This window comes from Mesoplodon bidens, assembly GCF_964165515.1.
Source record: "Mesoplodon bidens genome assembly, chromosome: 4".
NCBI classification, from domain to species: domain Eukaryota; kingdom Metazoa; phylum Chordata; class Mammalia; order Artiodactyla; family Ziphiidae; genus Mesoplodon; species Mesoplodon bidens.
In genome coordinates this window covers 160,836,832-160,858,740 of record NC_138160.1, presented here as the reverse complement: position 1 = coordinate 160,858,740, position 21,909 = coordinate 160,836,832, and the positions used below count along the sequence as shown (strand labels likewise).

Here is a 21,909-nt window from a genome sequence, read left to right as displayed (position 1 = left end):
CCTTTTGTTTTTCAGCAGTTAGGTTTTCTCAGTATTTCTGGCTTCGTTCTTTTTTATGCTCAAAAAGTCTACTTCTTCAGAGACCCGGAGACCTAGATGAATGCGTGACAGCAGGATCAGTTTATTGTTAAATTATTCTGGGTATTATCAGCTCTAAAATTTAGCCCTTCAAATTTATTAGATGAAGGAAAAGGTTTCTGAGGTTGATCATGAGTCATGAGAGGGAAAAAGGTAGCTCTTTTCATTTTTGTGTTTCTTACCCTTGGAGGAAATATGGGAATTCATATGTATTCATGAACCATAAATTTTCTATGCATTTTAATATGATGAACAGTATGTAGTAGCACTCTGAGGGCTTCTTGGGCCAATCTAGGTAGAGGAAATGTTTAAAACGTGGTTCATTTTTGCCGTCCTTTATCCTAATTTATCCTTTTGAAACCTTTCTTTTGTACTTTTATTTTCACTCTAGCAAAAAATTCCCTAATCTGAGATGTTGGGCTCTGAGCTGGATAGAGAAGTGGAAAATGCCATAAAGAAACTAAGGAGAGAGAAGTAAAAAGAATAAAGGGAGCTAGAGGAGGTTTCATTTCAGTGTTTCTTATGTATTCCTGTTAGGCAAAGGTATATGCATTTGACGGAATGTTTAGATTAGTGTAGCTGTAAGGCTGCCACATAAAAATTCAGGTCAGAAAAGATAAAAAATAGTATTTCTTTAAGAATATCCCATTACCTTCATATGCCCACCTGACGTTGAAATCTGTGCCAGTTCTTTTTTGTCCTCCAAAGAATAATTCTCTAAGTTCAAACTGAAGTAGTTTTAGTAAGACACCTTTAACAAAAATTCTCTAAAGCTGAGAGGAATACTGAACTCATTTAGAATTTTTTCTTTCAGATTTTATCCACGTGTCCTATATCTTCAGATTAGCTTATATTTATAAACAGAATGAACTATTCTTTTTTATTTTTTAAATTGGCTTGTTTGTCCTCCCTATATATTTTTAATACAATTTTTAAAGATTACCCTTCACTTACAGTTATTATAAAGTATTGACTATATTCCCTGTGTTGTACAACATATCATTGTAGCCTATCTTACACCCAGTAATTTGTACCTCCCACTCCCCCACCCCTATATTACCTCTCTCTACACCACAGGTAACCACTGGTTTGTTCTCTGTATCTGTGAGTCTGTTTCTTTTTTGTTATATTCACTAGTATGTTTTATTTTTTAGATTCCACATATAAGTGATATCACACAGTATTTGTCTTTCTCTGTATGACTTACTTCACTTAGCGTAATGCCCTCCAAGTCCATCCATGTTACTGCAAGTGGCAAAATTTCATTCTTTTTTATGGTTGAGGGATATTCCATTGTATATATATATACCACATCTTCTTGATCCATTCATCTGTTGATGGACACTTAGGTATCTTCCATATCTTGGCAATTGTAAATAATGCTGCTATGAACATTGGGGCACATGTCTCTTTTTGAATTAGTGTTTTTGGTGGGTTTTTTTTTTTTTTTTTTTGTATATATACCCAGGAGTGGAATTGCTGGGTCATATGGTAGTTCTCCTTTTAGTTTTTTGAGGAACCTCCATAGTGTTTTCCACAGTGGCTGCACCACTTTACATTCCCACCAACAGTGTATGAGAGTTCCCTTTTCTCCACATCCTTGCCAACATTTGTTATTTGTGTTCTTTCTGATGATAGCCAGAATGAAGTATTCTTTATGTCTGTAAAATAGGAGCCTAGAAGACGATAGCTAGTTATTACACTGCTATAAGTAACGTGGGACCAAGTCATCGTTCCTGAGAATCATGCCATAGTTCACCTGCAGCACTATGAGTCATTAGTTCTGAAGACCCACATCAGCGTATATATATATATATTTTTTCAACGTGGAAAACATTAGGGCCATGAATTTCAATACAGTAAGATGAGAAAATTTTAAATTGGCCTTCCCAAACCACTAATAAGTAACCGATGTTGTATAGAATGCTAAAATCTTAGAGACTGAGTTTGATATTTTAAAAGTTCTGCAAACATTAGCTAATTTCTCCTCATCAAATTTCTCATGCCTCAAACCTGAGTATTACTTTTTAAAAGATAAATTTATTTATTTTTATTTATTTATTTTTATCTTGGCTGCGTTGGGTGTTCAGTGCTGCGTGCAGGCTTTCTCTAGTTGCGGTGAGCGGGGGCTACTCTTTGTTGCGGTGCCCGGGCTTCTCATCGCAGTAGCTACTATTGTTGTTCCACAACTCTGTGGGTTCCTTTTTAGGTCCTACGAAGAACCCTAGAAATTAGTTCATGTAATTATAGGTTTTTGCAAAATTGTCAAAAGTGAGATATTTTAATTTCCATCAGGTAAGTCCAGCGTCTATTTCTTTGTCAGTTTTCCTTCTATCATATTCTGCTATGTTGGATCATATTGGATTGGTCACAGGCTTTTTTGAAATCTGGCTAAGGAGATGTTTTTTTTTTTTTTTGGGGATAGTTATCTTTATTTTTTTTTATTAGTTTCTGCTTTATAACAAAGTGAATCAGTCATACATATACATCTGTTCCCACATCCCTTCCCTCATGCATCTCCCTCCCTCCCCCCCTCCCCGTCCCACCCCTCCAGGCGGTCACAAAGCACCGAGCTGATCTCCCTGTGCTATGCATGCGGCTGCTTCCCACTAGCTATCTACCTTACGTTTGGTAGTGTATATATGTCCATGCCTCTCTTTCGCTTTGACCCAGCTTACCCTTCCCCCTCCCCTTATCCTCAAGTCCATTCTCAAGTAGGTCTGCGTCTTTATTCCCGTTTTGCTGACCCACATCAGCGTATATTTATATCTTTTCTTGTGTGTAGATGGAACCATTGAAGTTCTTATAATCTGAAAAAGAATGTAACTTGGCATAATGTCTGCAACTTGCACATGGTAATTCCCCTTACCCATCTCTTTAGCTTCTTTGGGCAACGCCTCCTGGCTGTCTGTCTACCAGTCATACTGACCTATTTCAATGCCTTGAAATGATTACGCTCTGTTGTGGCCTCTGGTAAACGCTGTGTCTTTGCCTGAACTCCTGTCTAGTCTTTTTCATATGGCTTTACCCTATCAGGTCAGCATATAAATGTGACTGTATACTTTAGGCCAGCCGTTTTAAACCCCTTGGATTAGACAAGTCCTCCTCTTTCTGTACTCTTACTTTTCCGTCACAGAACTATCAATTTAAATAATTTAGAGGTAGGAGGTTTGCCTCCTTTTTTGTTCACCACTGTGACCCCTAGTAAGTAGTTGTAGCTCAAGAAACATTTATTGATTTGACGAATACACACATGATATTTGCATTCCTTGTTTCCTGTGATTAATATATTTACCTTATTTTTTGTCACTCAAGTAAAATGTTAATTTTTTTTTTTTTTTTCTTCTTAAGAGTTTGGCTGAATTGGAAGTATTGTGTACTCATCTCTACATAGGGACTGATCTTACACAAAGAATAGAGGCTGAGAAAGCACTCCTGGAACTTATTGACAGCCCAGAATGTCTCAGCAAGTGTCAACTTTTATTAGAACAAGGAACAGTAAGTATTTGATAACAGCAATTAGCAATGAAAGATCGGTAGGTATATGTCAGTGTTAATGAATGCATGTAGGTTAGCAATGTAGGTTAACTGATAGGTATTACCATATGTCTTTTTACTGTAGTTTATTTCACTGTTGAAGAATTGGAAAGCCGGGAAAGAAAACTTAGGGAAGAGCCCAGGAGGTGAAAACAGGCATGAATCAAAATACATTCTTGATTCCTCTTGGCCCCTTTTTATGTCTTCTACCAGTGGCAAAAGTTACATTTTTAGAAAGTTGGAATTAAAAATCTAGGTGGGAGAGGCAGATTGTAATTAACTTTGAAATGTGAAGGAATGATTCAGAGGAATGCTGATCACTTCTTGCCTGCCTCTCTCCTAGAGATCCATAGCCATTCATTCAACATCATTTAGCAAGTATTTAAGTGTAAAACCAGGCACTGTACTACCTACCTGCTTTATTTACAAGCATTAAAGTAACTCATAGTTTAGTTGGGAAGGCATAGATGTATCACTATAAATAAAGAGCTATGGGATGATACGGTAAGCACGACAGCAGGAGATTGTAGGATCTATAGAGCGGAGGTTGGCAAACTTTTTCTGTAAAGGGCCAGATTGTAAATATTTTAGACTTTGTGGGCCAAGAGGCAAAATCAAGGATGTTTTATAAATATGCCTATTAGAAGAGAGAAAACAAATTTCCACAGAGTTTATTTATGAATTTTAAAATACAATAATTGAGTACAGTTTTTTTTTGTAGTATAAGTCTACTGATGAAAAGAATGGAATAATTCTTTTGGGGATGACATTTTGCTTAACTGGGGTTCAGAGTTAGTATTTCCTATCATTAGCATTGATTACAGATGTTCATATGTTAATACTGATCTGTAATGAGATTTTACAGATTTCATCTTTGGAAATGTCTCTTCACACAGATAGGTACTACCAAATATTGATATCAGCTGATGAGCATGATTTTAATTAAGCATATTCATCACTTAGAAGGCATGTATAGAGTTTTGTTAAAACTTCTCTTGATATTTGTCTTTTAGGATGTCATTACATTCTAGATTAATCACTTCCAGTTGAAGGTTAGGTGGAGGCTCCTCAATTGCGCAGTTAGATGGATTTTGAAATATGGAAATTTCCTTTGCATTTGCAACAAGGTCTGAAAAAAAGTGCTGCTGGAACATAGTTTGAACTCAGAAAATATACTCAGCAATAGAGATCTTGCTGCTTGTTTTAATATTTGACGTGTGGAAAGTATATAAAGCAGCTTGACATTACTTGTGATTCAATCAGTGTTAGTTGTGATTAGAGTAACTTTATTGCATTGTAAGTTTCACATTAGTACTAAGCACTGTTTGCCTTTTAGACAATTTTGTAACTTTAGGTTGAATTCATTAAGAGACATTATCAAGTTTGAAGCAAAAACTAACTTCAGAAGCTATTGAATGTTCAACAATAGTGGATAAAAATGGTTCTTCTCATTCAGAAAAATTTCATTCTCAGTCCTGAGCAAGAAAAAATTGCAGTAAAACTTTACCACTGCCAAGCTACTGACCTACTGTGCAGTAGGGCAAGTCAGAATTTTCAGCTTCTATTTCTGACAGAAATTTTCAGAACTGAAGATGAATTCATGAAAGTGAATTGAAGTCCACTGTTTTTTTGTTTTGTTTTGTTTAGATTTTTTTTTTTAGATTTTTATTTTTTGACGTGGACCATTTTTAAAGTCTTTATTGAATTTGTTACAATATTGTTTCTGTTTTATGTTCTGGTTTTTTGGCCGCAAGGCATGTGGGATCTTAGCTCCCTGACCAGGGATCGAACCCGCACCCCCTGCATTGGAAGGCAAAGTCTTTTTTTTTTTTTTTTTCATTAATTAAGTTAGTTTTGGCTGCATTGGGTCTTCGTTGCTGCGCACGGGCTTCTCTAGTTGCGGTGAGTGGGGGCTATTCTTCATTGCAGTGCACGGGCTTCTCATTGTGGTGGCTTCTCTTCTTGCGGAGCATGGGCTCTAGGTGTGTGGGCTTCAGTAGTTGTGGCACGTGGGCTCAGTAGTTGTGGCTTGCGTGCTCTAGAGCACAGGTTCAATAGTTGTGGTGCACGGGCTTAGTTGTTCCGCGGCATGTGGGATCTTCCCGGACCAGGGCTTGAACCCTGTCCCCTCCATTGGCAGGTGGATTCATAACCACTGCACCACCAGGGAAGTCCCTGGAAGGCGAAGTCTTAAGCACTGGACTGCCAGGGAAGTCCCTGAAGTCCACTGTTAACACTGCTGATTCATTAACACGTGATAGATTAAAATATTTACTACAAAGTACCTACTGATGAATAATAAAATGAATAACCACAGGCTTTAGTCTCTTACATTTTTACAAGCTTTGTAAATTTGTCCACTTAAGTCTTTTCTTTTTACCACCACTTGTGGCACATTTTAGCAACTACTTCAGGTTGTACAGAATTAGCATTTTCTCAACTTCTTTCAAAATATTCTGACCGGTAATTGCATGCAGACTCTTCACAGAGATTAATTCTTTAGTCACTTCAAACTTAGCATTGACTTCTGGAATAAACAGATAATGTCGGTAACAGTATGAGCAGTACATGTTGGTAACATCTGTAACTCATCAAGAACTAGGGAGAACCTCCAAATCATTCACCCGGTTTGAAATTGAATTTTGATGTTGCTCTAATATCTTCAACTATCTGGGGCTTATTCTCACTGAAAGTCTAGTAGTCTGAAGTTTATGTTCTCTGCATGTGTAACTTTGGCTACTGCAATAAAATAATGGTGATTTAATTAACTCTGTTGGTAAGTGGCTTTCCTTACTTGGCTAACAAATTTCAAAACCTAACTTTGGTTGCAGCCTCACTTTATTTTTTTGTGGAGAAATTTCGCTGTTATAGATATTCTGTCTTAAATTTTCTCCTTTTTTCTGACTATTGATTACCTGTGAGTTAGGAATACTGACATGAGTGCTTGGTATGATATGGTCAACATATGTTGTGTTCTTTTAGGACAGCTATAGTACAATTGCATGAAAAGCACATTGCTTTGCTATCTGTTTCAGTAACAAAATGATCCACATTCCACTGTGCCTTAAAAGTTAGACATTTGAAGTGCCTTTCCATCTTTTCTTGTTTTGACATAACAGATATGCACTGGTAATAATAAAAGGTGCATGTCACGTCATGGTGGTACTCATGGCACTCTGTGCTGTGAAGTTAGTAAGTACCTCACTGCGGTTTATAGTGCACTGAGCAGCAGTAGGGGGCAGTGAGTGCCATATGCTGTTTTAACTATTTGACCCTGCTGTCATAGTCTGAAAGCAGACTCTGTGCGTGTGGCTGTGTTCTAATAAACTTTATTTATGGACACTGAAATTTGCATTCCATGTCCTTTTCACATGTCACAAAATAGTATTCTTTTGATTTTTTTCCCAACTGTTTAAAATAGTAAAATCCATACATAGCTCATGGGCCTTGCAAAAACAGGCCGGATTTGGTCCACAGGCCTTAGTTTGCTGACCTCTGGTCTAGAGAAAAAAAAAATAGAGCTATCTTTACAAGAGATTGCTGGGGGTAGAGTGAATAACTGAATCAGATTTTGAAGGACTGAATATGCTATGAAGTTAAGACAGTTGGTGGTCAGAGTGAATACAACCAGCATGGATATGAAGGAGTGAGGAGGTCAGGGTGGGAAAGGCCTTGAAAGGAACTGAAAGAGGGCTGTTGTGGTCAGAGGATAGCAAAGAGTGGAACCACATGAATTTAAAGAGGTAATCAGAGGGCAGAACGTGCAGGACTATGTAGACACGGTAAGTGTATTTTTTTTGAACTTGCTCATAATCATTTTTTTCCTCTTGTGGAGGATGGGCTCTAGGTGCGCGGGCTTCAGTAGCCCAACAACTGCTTGCCGTTTGAAAGGCTACCTGTACCTTCCTCAACTACCCCACCCTTGTGAGGGCTTTTGTGTGTGTGTGTGTGTGTGTGTGTGTGTGTGTGTGTGTGTGTGTGTATTTTATCCCTTGTAAATCTGCCAGTTTGGAAAACCAGAAAAATTCCCGATATTGCTTAGGAAAAGTTCCTATCATAGTATTTTTTTTTTTGGCCGCGTTGGGTCTTCGTTGTTGCGCGTGGGCTTTCTCTAGTTGCAGCGAGCTGGGTGGCTTCTCATGTTGCGGAGCTCGGGCTCTAGGTGCGCGGGCTTCAGTAGTGGCGGCACGCGGGCCCTAGAGCATACAGGCTTACTAGTTGTGGCTCGCTGGCTCTAGAGCGCAGGCTCAGTAGTTGTGGCGTGTGGACTTAGTTGCGCCGCGGCATGTGGGATCTTCCCGTACCAGGGATCGAACCCATGTCCCCTGCATTGGCAGACGGATTCTTAACCACTCCTCCACCAGGGAAGTCCCCTTATCATAGTATTTTGATTAATCTATTAAAATTTATATTTCTTTACAGACATCCTATGCTCAACTCCTTGCAGCAACATGTCTTTCAAAACTTATTAGCCGAGTCAGTCCTTTGCCGATTGAACAAAGAATAGATATCAGTAAGTGGTTTATTATGCTTTTTATCAAATTGCACTTTAAAAATAATTTTTGCTCTTACATATGCTAAACTGTTAACAGGCATGCAAGTTATTTTATTGTCATTTATAAAGATGAGTAGTCCAGTCTCCTTTACACATGTAGTGATAAACAACGATGTGTTATACAAAAATGTGTTGTCAGAAAAGCATTTGTTTAGTTTGATAATAAATAATAACTAGCATTTTATTGTCTATACTATTTGCTAAGATTTGCACTATCTCATTTTATCTACCAAACTTCTGAGATGGGCGCTATTGTTATCCTCATTTTATAAATGAGGAAATTAGATTTGATAGGCTCTATAATGTGCCCAAGATCATCACACATCTAGCAAGAAGTAGAGCTGTGATTCAAACTTACACAATTTTTGTGGAGTCCAAGCTGTTAGCGATTGTCTTAACATCATATACAACTAAATGATGGGAAAGAAGTCTACTCTCCAGCATTTCTCAGGATCCTATATCAAAATCATATGGGATGCATATAAAATCAAAAGCAGATTCCTACTAATTAGGAAAATAATGTGTATATGGATAAACAGTGCTAGGAACTTAGTGTAATTGGAAAAGTGATTCTATAAGGTACCAATATGCTTTCAGAAGTAATGTATTTTCATATTTTAAGTGTGTGAATTTGTTTTTCATATGGACAAAACTCTGATAGTTGAGGTATGGGAATTTTTTTGTTATCTTTGTTCATAATAGACTGTTGACTCATTTCTGCTCTCCAGCCTCAAGGTTTACATGATTCATATTTGTGTAAAAGAAGAGTTAAAGTGTAGTATTATATATGATGGTTCTTTAAGCTCAGTGTTTGAATGGTCACATCCCCCAATGATTTGTCATTTGCCTCATATGTTTGACTGATATTTCTCTTAAGTACCTAATAACAGAGGGGAACTCCTTCAACTTGATAAAGAACATCTACCAAAAAAAAAAAAACCTACCAGGCTGAAGAAAACCTAGAGGAGAATTTATCCATGTTCTCATGGACTTGTGTGCTTAAGAAAGCAAAAGAGAAATTTACAGTTTAAAAAATAAGGATTCAAACATTAATAAACCTGTCATAAAACATTGTGATTTTGTTTGTTTGACTTTTATACACATAAACACACGTATTTTATTTTAATTTTTTTTTTTGCGGTACGCGGGCCTCTCACTGTTGCGGCCTCTCCTGTTGCGGAGCACAGGCTCCGGACACACAGGCTCAGCGGCCATGGCTCACGGGCCTAGCCGCTCCGTGGCATGTGGGATCTTCCTGGACCGGGGCACGAACCCGCGTCCCCTGCATCGGCAGGCGGACTCCCAACCACTGCGCCACCAGGGAAGCCCAACACACACATTTTAGACAGACTTTATTTCTTTAGAGCACTTTTAGGCTCACAGCAAAATTGAGCAAAAAGTACAGAGAATTCCCATATACACCCTGGCCCCGCACATGAATAGCCTTCCCCAGTATTAGCATACTGCACCAGAGTGGGTACATTTGTAACAGTTGATTAACCTACACCGACACATCATCATCACCCGAAGTCCGTAGTTTATATTAGAGTTCACTCTTGGTGTTGTGCATTCCGTGGGTTTGGATAAATGTATAAATGACACATATCCCCCGTTATAGTATTATACAGAATAGTTTCACTGCCCTAAAAAGCCACTGTGTTCCAACTATTCATCCCTCCCTCCCCTCTAACTCCGGGCGACCACTGATCTTTTTTACTCTTTCCATAGTTTTGCCTTTTCCCGAATGCATGTAGTTGAAATTATACAGTGTGTAGCCTTTTCAGATAGGCTTCTTTTACTTAGTAATATGTATTTAAGGTTCTCCATGTTTTATCATGGCTTGGTAGATCATTTCTTTCTTTTTTAAAAAATTTATTTATTTTATTTTTTGGCTGCACCGGGTCTTTGTTGCTGCACCCGGGCTTTTCTCTTCTTTGTGGTGAGCGGCGGCTACTCTTTGCTGCAGTGCACAGGCTTCTCATCACGGTGGCTTCTCTGGCCGTGGAGCGCAGGCTCTAGACACGTGAGCTCTAGAGCGCAGGCTCAGTAGTTGTGGTGCACAGACTTAGTTGTTCGCAGCATGTGGGATCTTCCCGGGCTAGGGCTCGAACCCGTGTCCCCTGCATTGGCAGGCAGATTCTTAACCACTGCGCCACCAGAGAAGCCCGATCATTTCTTTTTAATGCTGACTGAGGTGGCATTGTCTGGATGTACCACAGTTTATCTGTTCACCTTTTGAAGTACACCTTCATTGCTTCCAAGTTTTGGCAATTACAAATAAAGCTGCTATAAAGCAGGTTTTTTGTGTGGACATAAGTTCTCACCTCATTTGGGTAAATATCAAGGAGAGTGATTGCTGGATTGTATGGTAAGAGTATGTTTAGATTTGTAAGAAACCACCAAACTGCCTTCCAAAGGGGCTGTACCAGTTTTGCATTCCCATCAGCAATGAATGAGAATTCCTGTTCTTCCACATCCTTGCTAACATTTGGTGTTTTCAGTGTTTTGGATTTTGACCATTCTTATAGGTGTGTAGTAGAATCTTACTGTTTTTAATTTACAGTTTCCTAATGACATATGATGTTGAACATCTTTTCATATGCTTATTTGTTGTCTGTATATATTCTTTAATAAGGTGTCTGTTTAGGTCTTTTGCTTATTTTTAAATCAGGTTGTTTGTTTCCTTATTCTCTGTATATTTTAGTAAATGGTCCTTTATCAGATAGGTCTTTTGCAAAGATTTTCTCCCAGTTTGTGGCTTGTCTTCTCATTCTCTTGGGCAGAAGCTTTTAATTGTAATGAAGTCCGCCTTATCAAGTATTTCTTTCATGGATTGTGCCTTTGTTGTTGTTTGTAAAAAATCATCACCAAACCCAAGGTCATCTAGATTTTATTCCTGTTATCTTTTAGGAGTTTTTATAGTTTTGAATTTTACATTTAGAGCTGTGATCATTTTGAATTAATTTTTGTGAAGTGTGTAAGTTCTGTGTTTAGATTCATTTTTTTGCATGTGGAGGTCCATTTCTGCCACCATTTGTTGAAAAGACTATCTTTACTCCGTTTTATTAGCTTTGCTCCTTCATCAAAGATCAGTTGACTGTATTTATGGGAGTCTCTTTCTGGGTTCTCTATTCTGTTCCATTGATCTATTTGTCTGTTCTTCACCAGTACCACACTGTCTTGATTATTATAGTTTTTTTGTTTTTTTGTTTTTTTTTTGCGGCACGCGGGCCTCTCACTGTTGTGGCCTCTCCCGTTGCGGAGCACAGGCTCCGGACGCACAGGCTCAGGGCCATGGCTCATGGGCCCAGCCACTCCGCGGCATGAGGGATCTTCCTGGACCGGGGCACGAACCCGTGTCCCCTGCATTGGCAGGCGGACTCTCAACCACTGCACCACCAGGGAAGCCCTGATTATTATAGTTTTATAAAAATTAAACTTAGGTAGTGTCAGACCTCCAACTTTGTCCTTCTCCTTTAGTATTGTGTAGGCTATTCTGGGTCTTTTGCCTCTCTGTATAAACTTTAGAATCAATTTGTCAATATCCAAAAAATAACTTTCTGGGATTTTGATTGGGATTGCATTGAATCTATAAATCAGTTCTGGAAGAACTGACATCTCAACGACATTGAGTCTTCCTGTCCACGAACATGGAATATATCTCCATTTATTTATTTCTTTGATTTTATTCATCAGCTGTGGTTTTTTGTAGATGTTCTTTATGAAGTTGAGGAAGTTCCTCTCTGTTCCTGGTTTGTTGAGAGTTTTTATCATGAATGGCTGTTGGATATTTTGAAATCCTTTTTTTGCATCTATTATGATCATGTGATTTTTCTTCTTTAGCCTGTTGATGTGATGGACTACATTCACTGATTTTAAAATGTTGAACAATGCTTGCATACCTGGGGTAAATGCCACTTGGTTGTGGTATATAACTCTTTTTATATATTGTTGGATTTGCTTTGCTAATAATTTGTGGAGGATTTTTGTTTCTATATTGATGAGAGATATTGGCTCAACTACAAGTTTTCTTGTAATGTTTTTGTCTGGTTTTGGTGTTAAGGTAATGCTGACCTCATAGAATGAGTTAGGAGGAATTCCCTCTCCTTCTTTTTCCTGGAAGAGATTGTAGAGAATGGTAGAATTTCTTTCTTAAATGTTTGGTAGAATTCATCAGTGAACCCATCTGGGCCTGGTGCTTGCTGTTTTGGAAGGTTATTAATTAGTGACTCAATTAATTTAATAGATATGGGCCTATCAGATTGTCTCTTTCACTTATGTTTTTTAAATGGATACTTAAAAAAAAAAAAAGTACACTCATTAAAGGAAATTCGGAAAAAAGAGAAAAGTAGAAACCTACCGTACAATTTCAAGCAACAAATGATGTGTTTCCTTTATGAGTTTCTTGGGTTTGACTTACTACTCTTTCTTCTGCAAGTAGATTAGAATGTTATGACATGTCTGACATGTGTCAATAGAATAATTGGTATGTCAGTTAAAATGGAAAATGTGAAGATTGCCTCAAAGTCACATTGTCTTTATTACATCAACTCTAAAATTCGCATTCTTTCTTGATATGGTCCCAGACTACATATTTCATTATTTCCCAACATTAACTCTGCTGCCTGTTCTCTGTGTCCAGCACACTGTTTTCTACCTTTATTAGTATAATTAACGATGGCTTACAATTGCTCATCAATTAAATACCATTTCCTCAGCCTGGCATTCAAGTCCTTTCATGAGCTTGTAATTGATGGATCGTTCCGTCCTTGTAGCCTTATATCTCGTTGGTACTAGCCTATTTGTACCAGAAGGTATTTTCCTCATGCGATGTTATTTCTGCCTTGGTGCCTTTTCTTACCTTGTTTCTCTAGCCTGGAATGCTGTCCTTTTAATCTTCTATTCAAATAAAAGTGTAGCTTAAGTCTAATTACCTATATAAGTCGATCAATTCTCCTTCCCTTTCTCTGTCCTTGACTCCATCCCTCCCTCCCTCTTTCCTTCCTTGCTAACTCCCCTCTTCAAACAGCTTTATTGAGGTATAATTTATATACCATAAAGTTAACTTGTTTTAAGTGTACAATTTTTTTTAATTAGTTTCTGCTTTATAACAAAGTGAATCAGTCATACCTATACATCTGTTCCCACATCCCTTCCCTCTTGCGTCTCCCTCCCTCCCACCCTCCCTATCCCACCCCTCCAGGCGGTCACAAAACACCGAGCTGATCTCCCTGCACTATGCGGCTGCTTCCCACTATCTATCTACCTTACGTTTGGTAGTGTATATATGTCCATGCCTCTCTTTCGCTTTGTCACAGCTTACCCTTCCCCCTCCCCATATCCTCAAGTCCATTCTCAAGTAGGTCTGTGTCTTTATTCCTGTTTTACCCCTAGGTTCTTCATGACATTTTTTTTCTTAAATTCCATATATATGTGTTAGCATACGGTATTTGTCTTTCTCTTTCTGACTTATTAAGTGTACAATTTTTGATTTTTAGTAAATTTACAGAGTTGTGTGAACATTTCCATCATCCCTCCCAAAATCCCCATGCTCATTTACAGTTAGTCCTGCTCCCATACCACCAACCTCTAAGGTGTTTTCTGCCTGTATAGATTGACCTTCTGTGGATATTTCATATAAATAAAATCTTATCATGTGTAGTTTTTTTACATCTGACTTCTTTCACTTAGCAAAATGTTTTTGAGGTTCATCCATGCTGTAGCATGTATCACTATTTCATTTTTTTTATTATAGAATAATATTCCCTTGTATAGATGTGTGACATTTTGTTATCCATTCACCACCTGATGGACATATGGGTTGTTTTTGCTTTTTGGCCACTGTGAATAATGCTACCATGAACATTGACATACAAGTCTTTGTGTGGATATACGTTTTCATTTCTCTTGAGTAGATACCTAGGAGTGAAATTGCTGGGTCATAGGTAAGTTTATGCTTAACTTTTAAAAAAACTGTCCAACTATGTTTCAAAGTACCTATACCATTTTGCGTTCTCAGCAGCAATGTGTGAACGTTGCAGTTTCTCCACATCTTCACCTCATAAGTCTTACCTTGATCTTCTTGTGGTAGTTTCTTTCTGTCTCTCCCTCCAAATATTTTATAAGCTAGCTCTCAAGGCAGAGATTATAGGTCAAATTTTTGTGTTCACAGCATTTGGAATTGTTTCCATCAAAGCACTTGTAGGTAAATGTTGAGGTATTTACCTTCTCTTCATTTTTTTTCCTGAATAACATGCTAGTCTTTGGGACCAAAGTAGAGATTGAGTCTATCCCCTTTCTTTTATATTCTTTTTGTATGTTTTCTGATAGACTTTGTGGCATATTTTTTACTTGACTTCAATTAATCAGTCAAAAATATTTCATATTAAATTTCTATAATGTGTAATACCTAAAGTTTCAGTCTAATGATAGTAAACTCCAAAAGACTGTCTACAAGTTTGGACTTAGTAGAGTTTATGAATTACTAATTATTACTAAAATATATAGTTTGACCGGTATTTGAAAGCAGGAAACAGACTCAAACCAAAACAACCTGATTTGGCCACTGTGAGAAGTTGTTTCACCTCTTTGACCTTCATATTTTTTTGTCTAGGAAACAGAATAATAGTAATAGTAATATAATAGCAATATCTTCACATTGCTGTGAGAGCTACATAAAGCTTTTTTTCTGGGAAGCACTTTTAATTTCTAACTTGTTTCATAAATGCTAAATGTTGTTGTTATCATATAGGCATTTGACACTCAAAGAGCCTCTAGTGCATAGCTTTCCAAGTTTCTGTTAACTTTTGTTGGGGAATTTTTCCAGCCGTTTATTTCATTCTCCCATGTGTCTTTCTGAACATTTCATTTTCTTCTTGGTATGGCTTTTCCCTATTATCTTGGGCTGGTGGTGATGAGATTGCTGTTGTTTTACCTGATTGTTATCATTGGCTCTTGCTTATTAAACTGGAACACTGTTATAGGTCATGTAATAAGCATAACGTGAGAATATTTTATGTAAAACATTCAACTAAAGAAACAGAAATACAGTCTGTTAAATTTTTTTGCCTTAGATCATAAACTTATTAGCTAGTATCTTTGCTCAGGGAGTTTGGGAAGGTGTGCTTAAGGTACCTAACTTAAATGTGAAACTTGGTTTGTCTCCTGTTTTGTTGTTTTATTATTTTTGAGATTACCCTCCCAGTGGTTACCACTACCTCTACATATAGATTCCTCACATTCCCTCCAGGTTAAAATTTTTCAAGATACTAAAAATAAAAATAATAGAAGTCAATAAACCAGATTTTCTTTTATGTTCAGGAGGCAGTGTCATTTTCATAAGTTTTGTTATTGAAATAAAAGATTACATGTAATGAAGCTTAAGAGAACCATATTACTTTATTTTATTTTATTTTTTTAACATCTTTATTGTTTACAATGGTGTGTTAGTTTCTGCTTTATAACGAAGTGAATCAGTTATACATATACATATGTCCCAATATCTCTTCCCTCTTGCATCTCCCTCCCTCCCACCCTCCCTATCCCACCCCTCTAGGTGGTCACAAAACACCAAGCTGATCTCCTTGTGCTATGCGGCTTCTTCCCACTAGTTATCTGTTTTAAGTTTGGTAGTGTATATATGTCCATGCCACTCTCTCACTTTGTCCCAGCTTCCCCTTCCCCTTCCCAGAATCCTCAAGTCCATTCTCTAGTAGATCTGCATCTTTATTCCCATCTTGCCCCTAGGTTCTTCATGACCACTTTTTTACTTTATTTTTTTAGATTCCATATATATGTGTTAGCATACGGTATTTGTTTTTCTCTTTCTGACTTACTTCACTCTGTATGACAGTCTCTAGGACCATCCACCTCACTACAAATAACTCAGTTTCATTCCTTTTTATGGCTGAGTAATATTCCATTGAATATATGTGCCACATCTTCTTTATCCATTCATCTGTTGATGGACACTTTGGTTGCTTCCATGTCCTGGCTATTGTAAATAGAGCTGCAGTGAACATTTTGGTACATGACTCATTTTGAATTAGAACCATATTACTTTAATTCATAGCAGAAACCTCTTTCAGATTTATCTTAATGCTAGGAAAATCTGTGCTTTTTAATAGTATTTGTGTAACTGTGTATTTTTAATGTTAATAAAAATTAAGGTTGAAATGTGCTAGTCATGAGAACTTTTCTTTTTTATATCAAGGTCTCATTACAGTTGTCAAGAACGGCTGTTGAAAGTTTTCTTGAATTTTGGGGTTGTTTCCATTAAGGCTGCTTTTAGTTAAATAGTGAAGTATTAATATTTACTTTTTCTTCACTCTTTTCCCAAATGGTATGCTGGCCTTCGGGGCCAAAGTAGAAATGGAATCTTTTCCCTTTAAAATTTTTTTTTCTTCCGTTTTTCTGACAGACTTTTGTGGCCCATTTGTTACCTCAATCACTCCTCCATTAGGAAGCTCATAGCTGAATTTGCTACCCACTTTTTTTTTGCGGTACGCGGGCCTCTCACTGTTGTGGCCTCTCCCGTTGCGGAGCACAGGCTCCGGACGTGGCCATGGCTCATGGGCCCAGCTGCTCCGCGGCATATGGGATCTTCCCACACCGGGGCACGAACCCGTGTCCCTTGCATCGGCAGGCGGATTCTCAACCACTGCGCCACCAGGGAAGCCCTGCTACCCACTTCTAATGATTTGGGTATATTAACTTTATTCCAGGCTTTACTCTTCTGTTCGTACTTTCTTTAACTTGTGTACTTATTTTATCACATTATATTATTTGTATTTTTTCTGCCACTTAAACAGCCAGATAGTGTGTAGTCAGTTTTGCTATAACATGATATATGTATTCCTAAAAGTGACTATGCTGTGCAGTGATATGTAGTAAAACCACAGGGCTTATTAGAGAAATGGGATTATGGAAATAAAATTGAAACATTTTGTCAATGATACATTAAAAAAAAGGATAGAAATCTAATAAAAGACATAGTAGAGTTTTGCACATGTTAAATGGTTAAGAAATACTAAATAGTAGAATAAATACAGCATTTTATCTTGAAGAAGACCTGAAGTTTGTGGAAGGGGGCCCACTTCAACAAATAACTCATTGAAGTGTTGAAATTTGTGAGTTACTATGAAGGTAGAAGAAAGGTGATCTGAAATAGAATGGAAATTGTAACACCAAAACGGATGAGTCTGATAACACATGAGATGAACTGAGATAGCTAGTAGATATATGCATTTTGAGTATGGCTTGGTTTGTTTGGCTTGGTTGCCGTTTTCCTTATTCACCTAGTGTTTCTTTCTAAATGAAATTATGCAAAAATGGAAGTGACATTCACATTATACTCATATTATCCCCTAATATATCAATTGAATTGGAACAGCTTTGCTTTTTCCAAATAACCCTTATAGGAGAACTGACTATATAAATAAGTACCTATGTTGGAGAAAGGGATTAACTTTTTGTCAAAGAATGTGTTGTCATCACTACCTGTTTTTACATTATTCACATTAAGTTACTGAATAGTCCAAATGATCACAATATTTTTTTACAGGAAACTACATTCTTAATTATGTGGCATCACAACCCAAGCTGGCTCCCTTTGTCATCCAAGCTCTAATTCAAGTCACTGCTAAAATTACTAAATCGGGGTGGTTTGAGGTTCATAAAGACCAGTTTGTCTTCAGAGAAATTATTGCTGATGTGAAGAAGTTTCTTCAGGTAAGAAGGCATTATTACATTATAAGAACATCAGTAGTTGTTTTTTTGGTTTAGAAAACTGCTTAAAGTTATATGGTTGGTTTTGTGGCTATCAGAACCATATTAATTATGGTTTATTATTTATCCTCTGGAGCCTGTATTTTTTATTGCCAGGAAAAGAGGATCATGTCATATAACTTCCAAACCAGAAGAACGCAAATTATAATGTTTTATAATTTCAGAAATATATGTTGTCATTTGTAACCACGTGTGTCTTTGTATTGCATATATGCAAAACGTGTGTATAATGTTTTTCATGTATTATCTAATTTAATGCTAATTACATCTCTGTGAAGGGAATTACATTTTGTAAATGAGAAGACTGAGGCTTAGAAAAGTTAGGTAATCTGTATAGGATTGCATAGTGATCTGGTAAAGCACAGTGCTCGTACTTTAACAGGTTTTCTAACTTAAGACATATATATTTAAAAATTTTTTTACATTATACCACATTGAGTCATACTAAACTCTCAAGAATGTTTTTAACCTAAATGATTAAAGTTATAACATACATTTAACTTACACAAATTCAGGTATTTGGACTGAAAAAAAAAGAAAGAAAGAAAAGAAAAGCAAGAGGACACTAATTTAAACGGTGCCAGTGATTCCACTTGCCATTCCACATAGTATTTTATGTTGTGGGGTGTGATATGGGAAAGTTAAATCTGCTCTTTTCTGTTCCTGTATGCCTCTTAGGATGACCATCATGCCCTGCCTAGTATGATTCAGATATTTAAAGATACATACTTTTTCATGCAAGTGTTATCCCTAATCACAGGAGAAGTACCTTAGTTGGCGCTCTGCTGAAGAAGCAGTGATCTGTTACAGTTCTCAAGGAAAAACTGGCAGTTTGGATTAATAGATGTTCAGTGTTGGTTTATTGGCAATTGGGGGGCTGTTTGGACTTTCTGAGATGTTATTGCTTATACAGTAACTGTCAGATTTAATCCCTATGTAAGATGTAACTCCATCATACATTGTAATGCTAGAAACCTCAGAATATGAAACACTAGACTATTCTGCTTCTCTTTTATTCATATTGTTAAAATCCTGGTTAACAAATATTTGATTATCTAAAATATCACAAGAGTAAGTATATTTTTAGCCCTGAGGAGATCTGCTGTGGGACAGAGGAATAGTTCATTCAGTGACACATGAGTTTCTCACTTTATAGTTGTGCATATAATTTTGACTAACACAATAGCACCCTTCTCTTGTCCTTTACTAAGATTGTACACAGCTCATCAAGAATCATTAGTGTAGGGCTTCCCTGGTGGCGCAGTGGTTGAGAGTCCGCCTGCCGATGCAGGGGACACGGGTTCGTGCCCCGGTCCGGGAAGATCCCACATGCCGCGGAGCGGCTGGGCCCATGAGCCGTGGCCGCTGAGCCTGTGTGTCCAGAGCCTGCGCTCTGCAAGGGGAGAGGCCACAACAGTGAGAGGCCCGCGTAGCGCAAAAAAAAAAAAAAAAAGAATCATTAGTGTAAATAAGAATAGACTTCACAGTTCTTTTAAAATAAAATCAAGGTTGAAAACTGAATGAAATGAAATCATTCTTGTTGGCTAACATTTCTCAAGCTCCCTTTTCAATGGCTGATAAGTTGAGCTTAAGTTGGGCTTTAGTGTGCTTTTGTCAGTTTTGGAAGACCAGAAGAAACAGAAAACGTTTTCTCTTCAAAGTTTATTACAGTATCACAAAAAAAGCACTTGCTCTCTGGGTATATGACTTAACCTAACCTTGAATCATGAGAAAGACAACTGACTTAGTGTTTTATTACTCTAAAATAGTACCGCGTGGTTCCTTTGGGTAATAACAGCTTCTGTGAATTTTGTACTAAAAATTATTTTAAGTTTGTTAAATTTTTAGTGGCCTGAAATTTTGTATATCTTCTTTTCTCTGTTATTGTAACCTTATTGCTGCCACACTTCCAACATTTACATGCTTCCTTTCTACATACATACCCAGGAGATACTACTGTAATATAGGACAGTGCTATTCAGATTGCTGGTTCACAGCAAGATAAGGAGTTTATGTCAGAATGTAAATCAACATGGTGCTTCCGTCATCAAGAGAGACTTGCTATGAAAAATATGTCAGCTGAACTAAACAGTGTACTTAGTGACTTATCTGTTTTATCTTTTGGTGCAAACTCTTTTGTCATGGACCAGTATTAAACCATTCTCAGATTAGAATCAAATTTGCAGACTACCAGCAGATTCATGGACTAACAGTTGGTCAGAGAATGACATGTTAAGGAGCATCGGCCTGGTTTACACAGAAGATTGATGCTTCAGTAATGTGAAATCTGTAGTTTATCATAGAGTTCCAATTGTCCTAAAAGGCCATAAAGAATTAAAATGCAAAAATTGGACTTCCCTGGTGGGGCAGTGGTTAAGAATCCTCCTGCCAATGCAGGGGATACGGGTTCGATCCCTGGTCTGGGAAGATCCCACATGCTACGGAGCAACTAAGCCTGTGCACCACAACTACTGAGCCTGTGCTCTAGAGTCCACGTGCTGCAACTCCTGAGCCCACGTGCCACAACTGCTGAAGCCCACTGGCCTAGAGCCCATGCTCCACAGCAAGAGGAGCCACCGCAATGAGAAGCCCGCGCACCACAACGAAGAGTAGCCCCCGCTCGGCGCAGCTAGAGAAAGCCCACGCACAGCAACGAAGACCCAGTACAGTCAAAAAAAAAAAAAAAGCAAAAATTATGGATGTTTCTTTTATTTTTTTATTCTGAAATAATTTGAATTTAATTACACCTAGTGACCCAGTGTTAGTGAAGTTCTGTGATAGTTAGAAGGAATGACCAGCTATAAAATTAAGGCTTGAAAAGTGTATCATCTGTATTGCTTCTTTAAAATTATTATACTGTAATTGGATGTTAGATTTTTTTATTTTCATACTTCCAGTGTGATTTTGCAGTTGGGTAATTTGTTAGTAATGTGCATATAAAATCTGAATTTTGATTTGAAGGAAGTTATCGAGATTAAATTGGAAGCTGATTACACTAAAACATCATACTGTATTGATAGTCATGTATTTACCCAGTGCATTGGGCAGTTCACAAGCCTTCATTATATATCCTTAGTAAATGCATATACATGCACTATTAAATAATATTAAAAGGGCCTAAGTGATCTTATCTGGTATTAGGTTGAGGGATTTAAATTAGTTCCTAAGTTATTAATTATTTACTGAATGCATCTATCTTCAAGCAAATTTACAGAGCTAAAAATGTTTTTTTGTTCTTTCTTATTCGTGGTCTTATGAAAAGTGTTAAACTACACTCCTGTATTTTGAGGTTTAGCTTGTTGTAAGTCCTACGTGCTGAAAACATTTTATAGAGTATCATACAGTTCTAAGGTAGGTGAGCTTTTTTCCCATTCAACTCTATACCTAAATTTATCCTTCAAAAAAATGAGCTTGACAGTATTTTTATTTGTGGACCTCATAGTGATTTTTCTATATATTTTAATAGATCTATTTTAAGAAAATGTGATGTTTCAGTATTTAATTACTTGTAAATGTTACCTGGTTTACACATTAAGAACCAATCATTTGTCTCCATTTAGGCTAAACTTGTTTTTTTCTCCAAAGGGTACTGTGGAACACTGCATAATAGGAGTAATAATCCTCTCAGAATTGACTCAGGAAATGAACCTGGTAAGCCTTTCCATCTAATGGTGACATGAAGTTTGCTAAGTAATGTCATTTCTTTGATGTAAAATCTTTGTGTGGCTTAAAACTCTGAATAAGCAAGTCTTTTTTTTTGGGGGGGGTGTCTTTTATTGGTGGGATAATTAAAGTATTGGAACACTTTTATTGTTACTGAAAATGACAGTAACAGTATAAAGTACTATAAAGAACAGGAAATTAGACATGGTCCTCTCTCCATGGCAATTGGAGAATCGTCCTTTTATCCTCTCTATATATAGTAATATACTAATCGTAAAAATAAATTATAT

At 37.2% G+C, this 21,909-nt stretch overlaps 1 protein-coding gene across 3 annotated transcripts in view; it reads left to right on the top strand.

Annotated features, from left to right (window-relative positions):
* Positions 1-21,909, top strand: part of RANBP17 (RAN binding protein 17) — a 315,037-nt gene that overhangs the window by 7,751 nt on the left and 285,377 nt on the right. For 2 of the 3 annotated variants that reach the window (XM_081232575.1, XM_081232574.1), the window contains exons 2-5: positions 3,430-3,576; positions 8,038-8,128; positions 17,733-17,899; positions 21,542-21,607. In XM_081232575.1, the coding sequence (XP_081088701.1) occupies positions 3,430-3,576; positions 8,038-8,128; positions 17,733-17,899; positions 21,542-21,607 (471 nt within the window). Of the gene's footprint in view, positions 1-3,161; positions 3,577-8,037; positions 8,129-17,732; positions 17,900-21,541; positions 21,608-21,909 lie in introns of those variants that run through there. The other variant, XM_081232576.1, reaches the window with a different exon arrangement.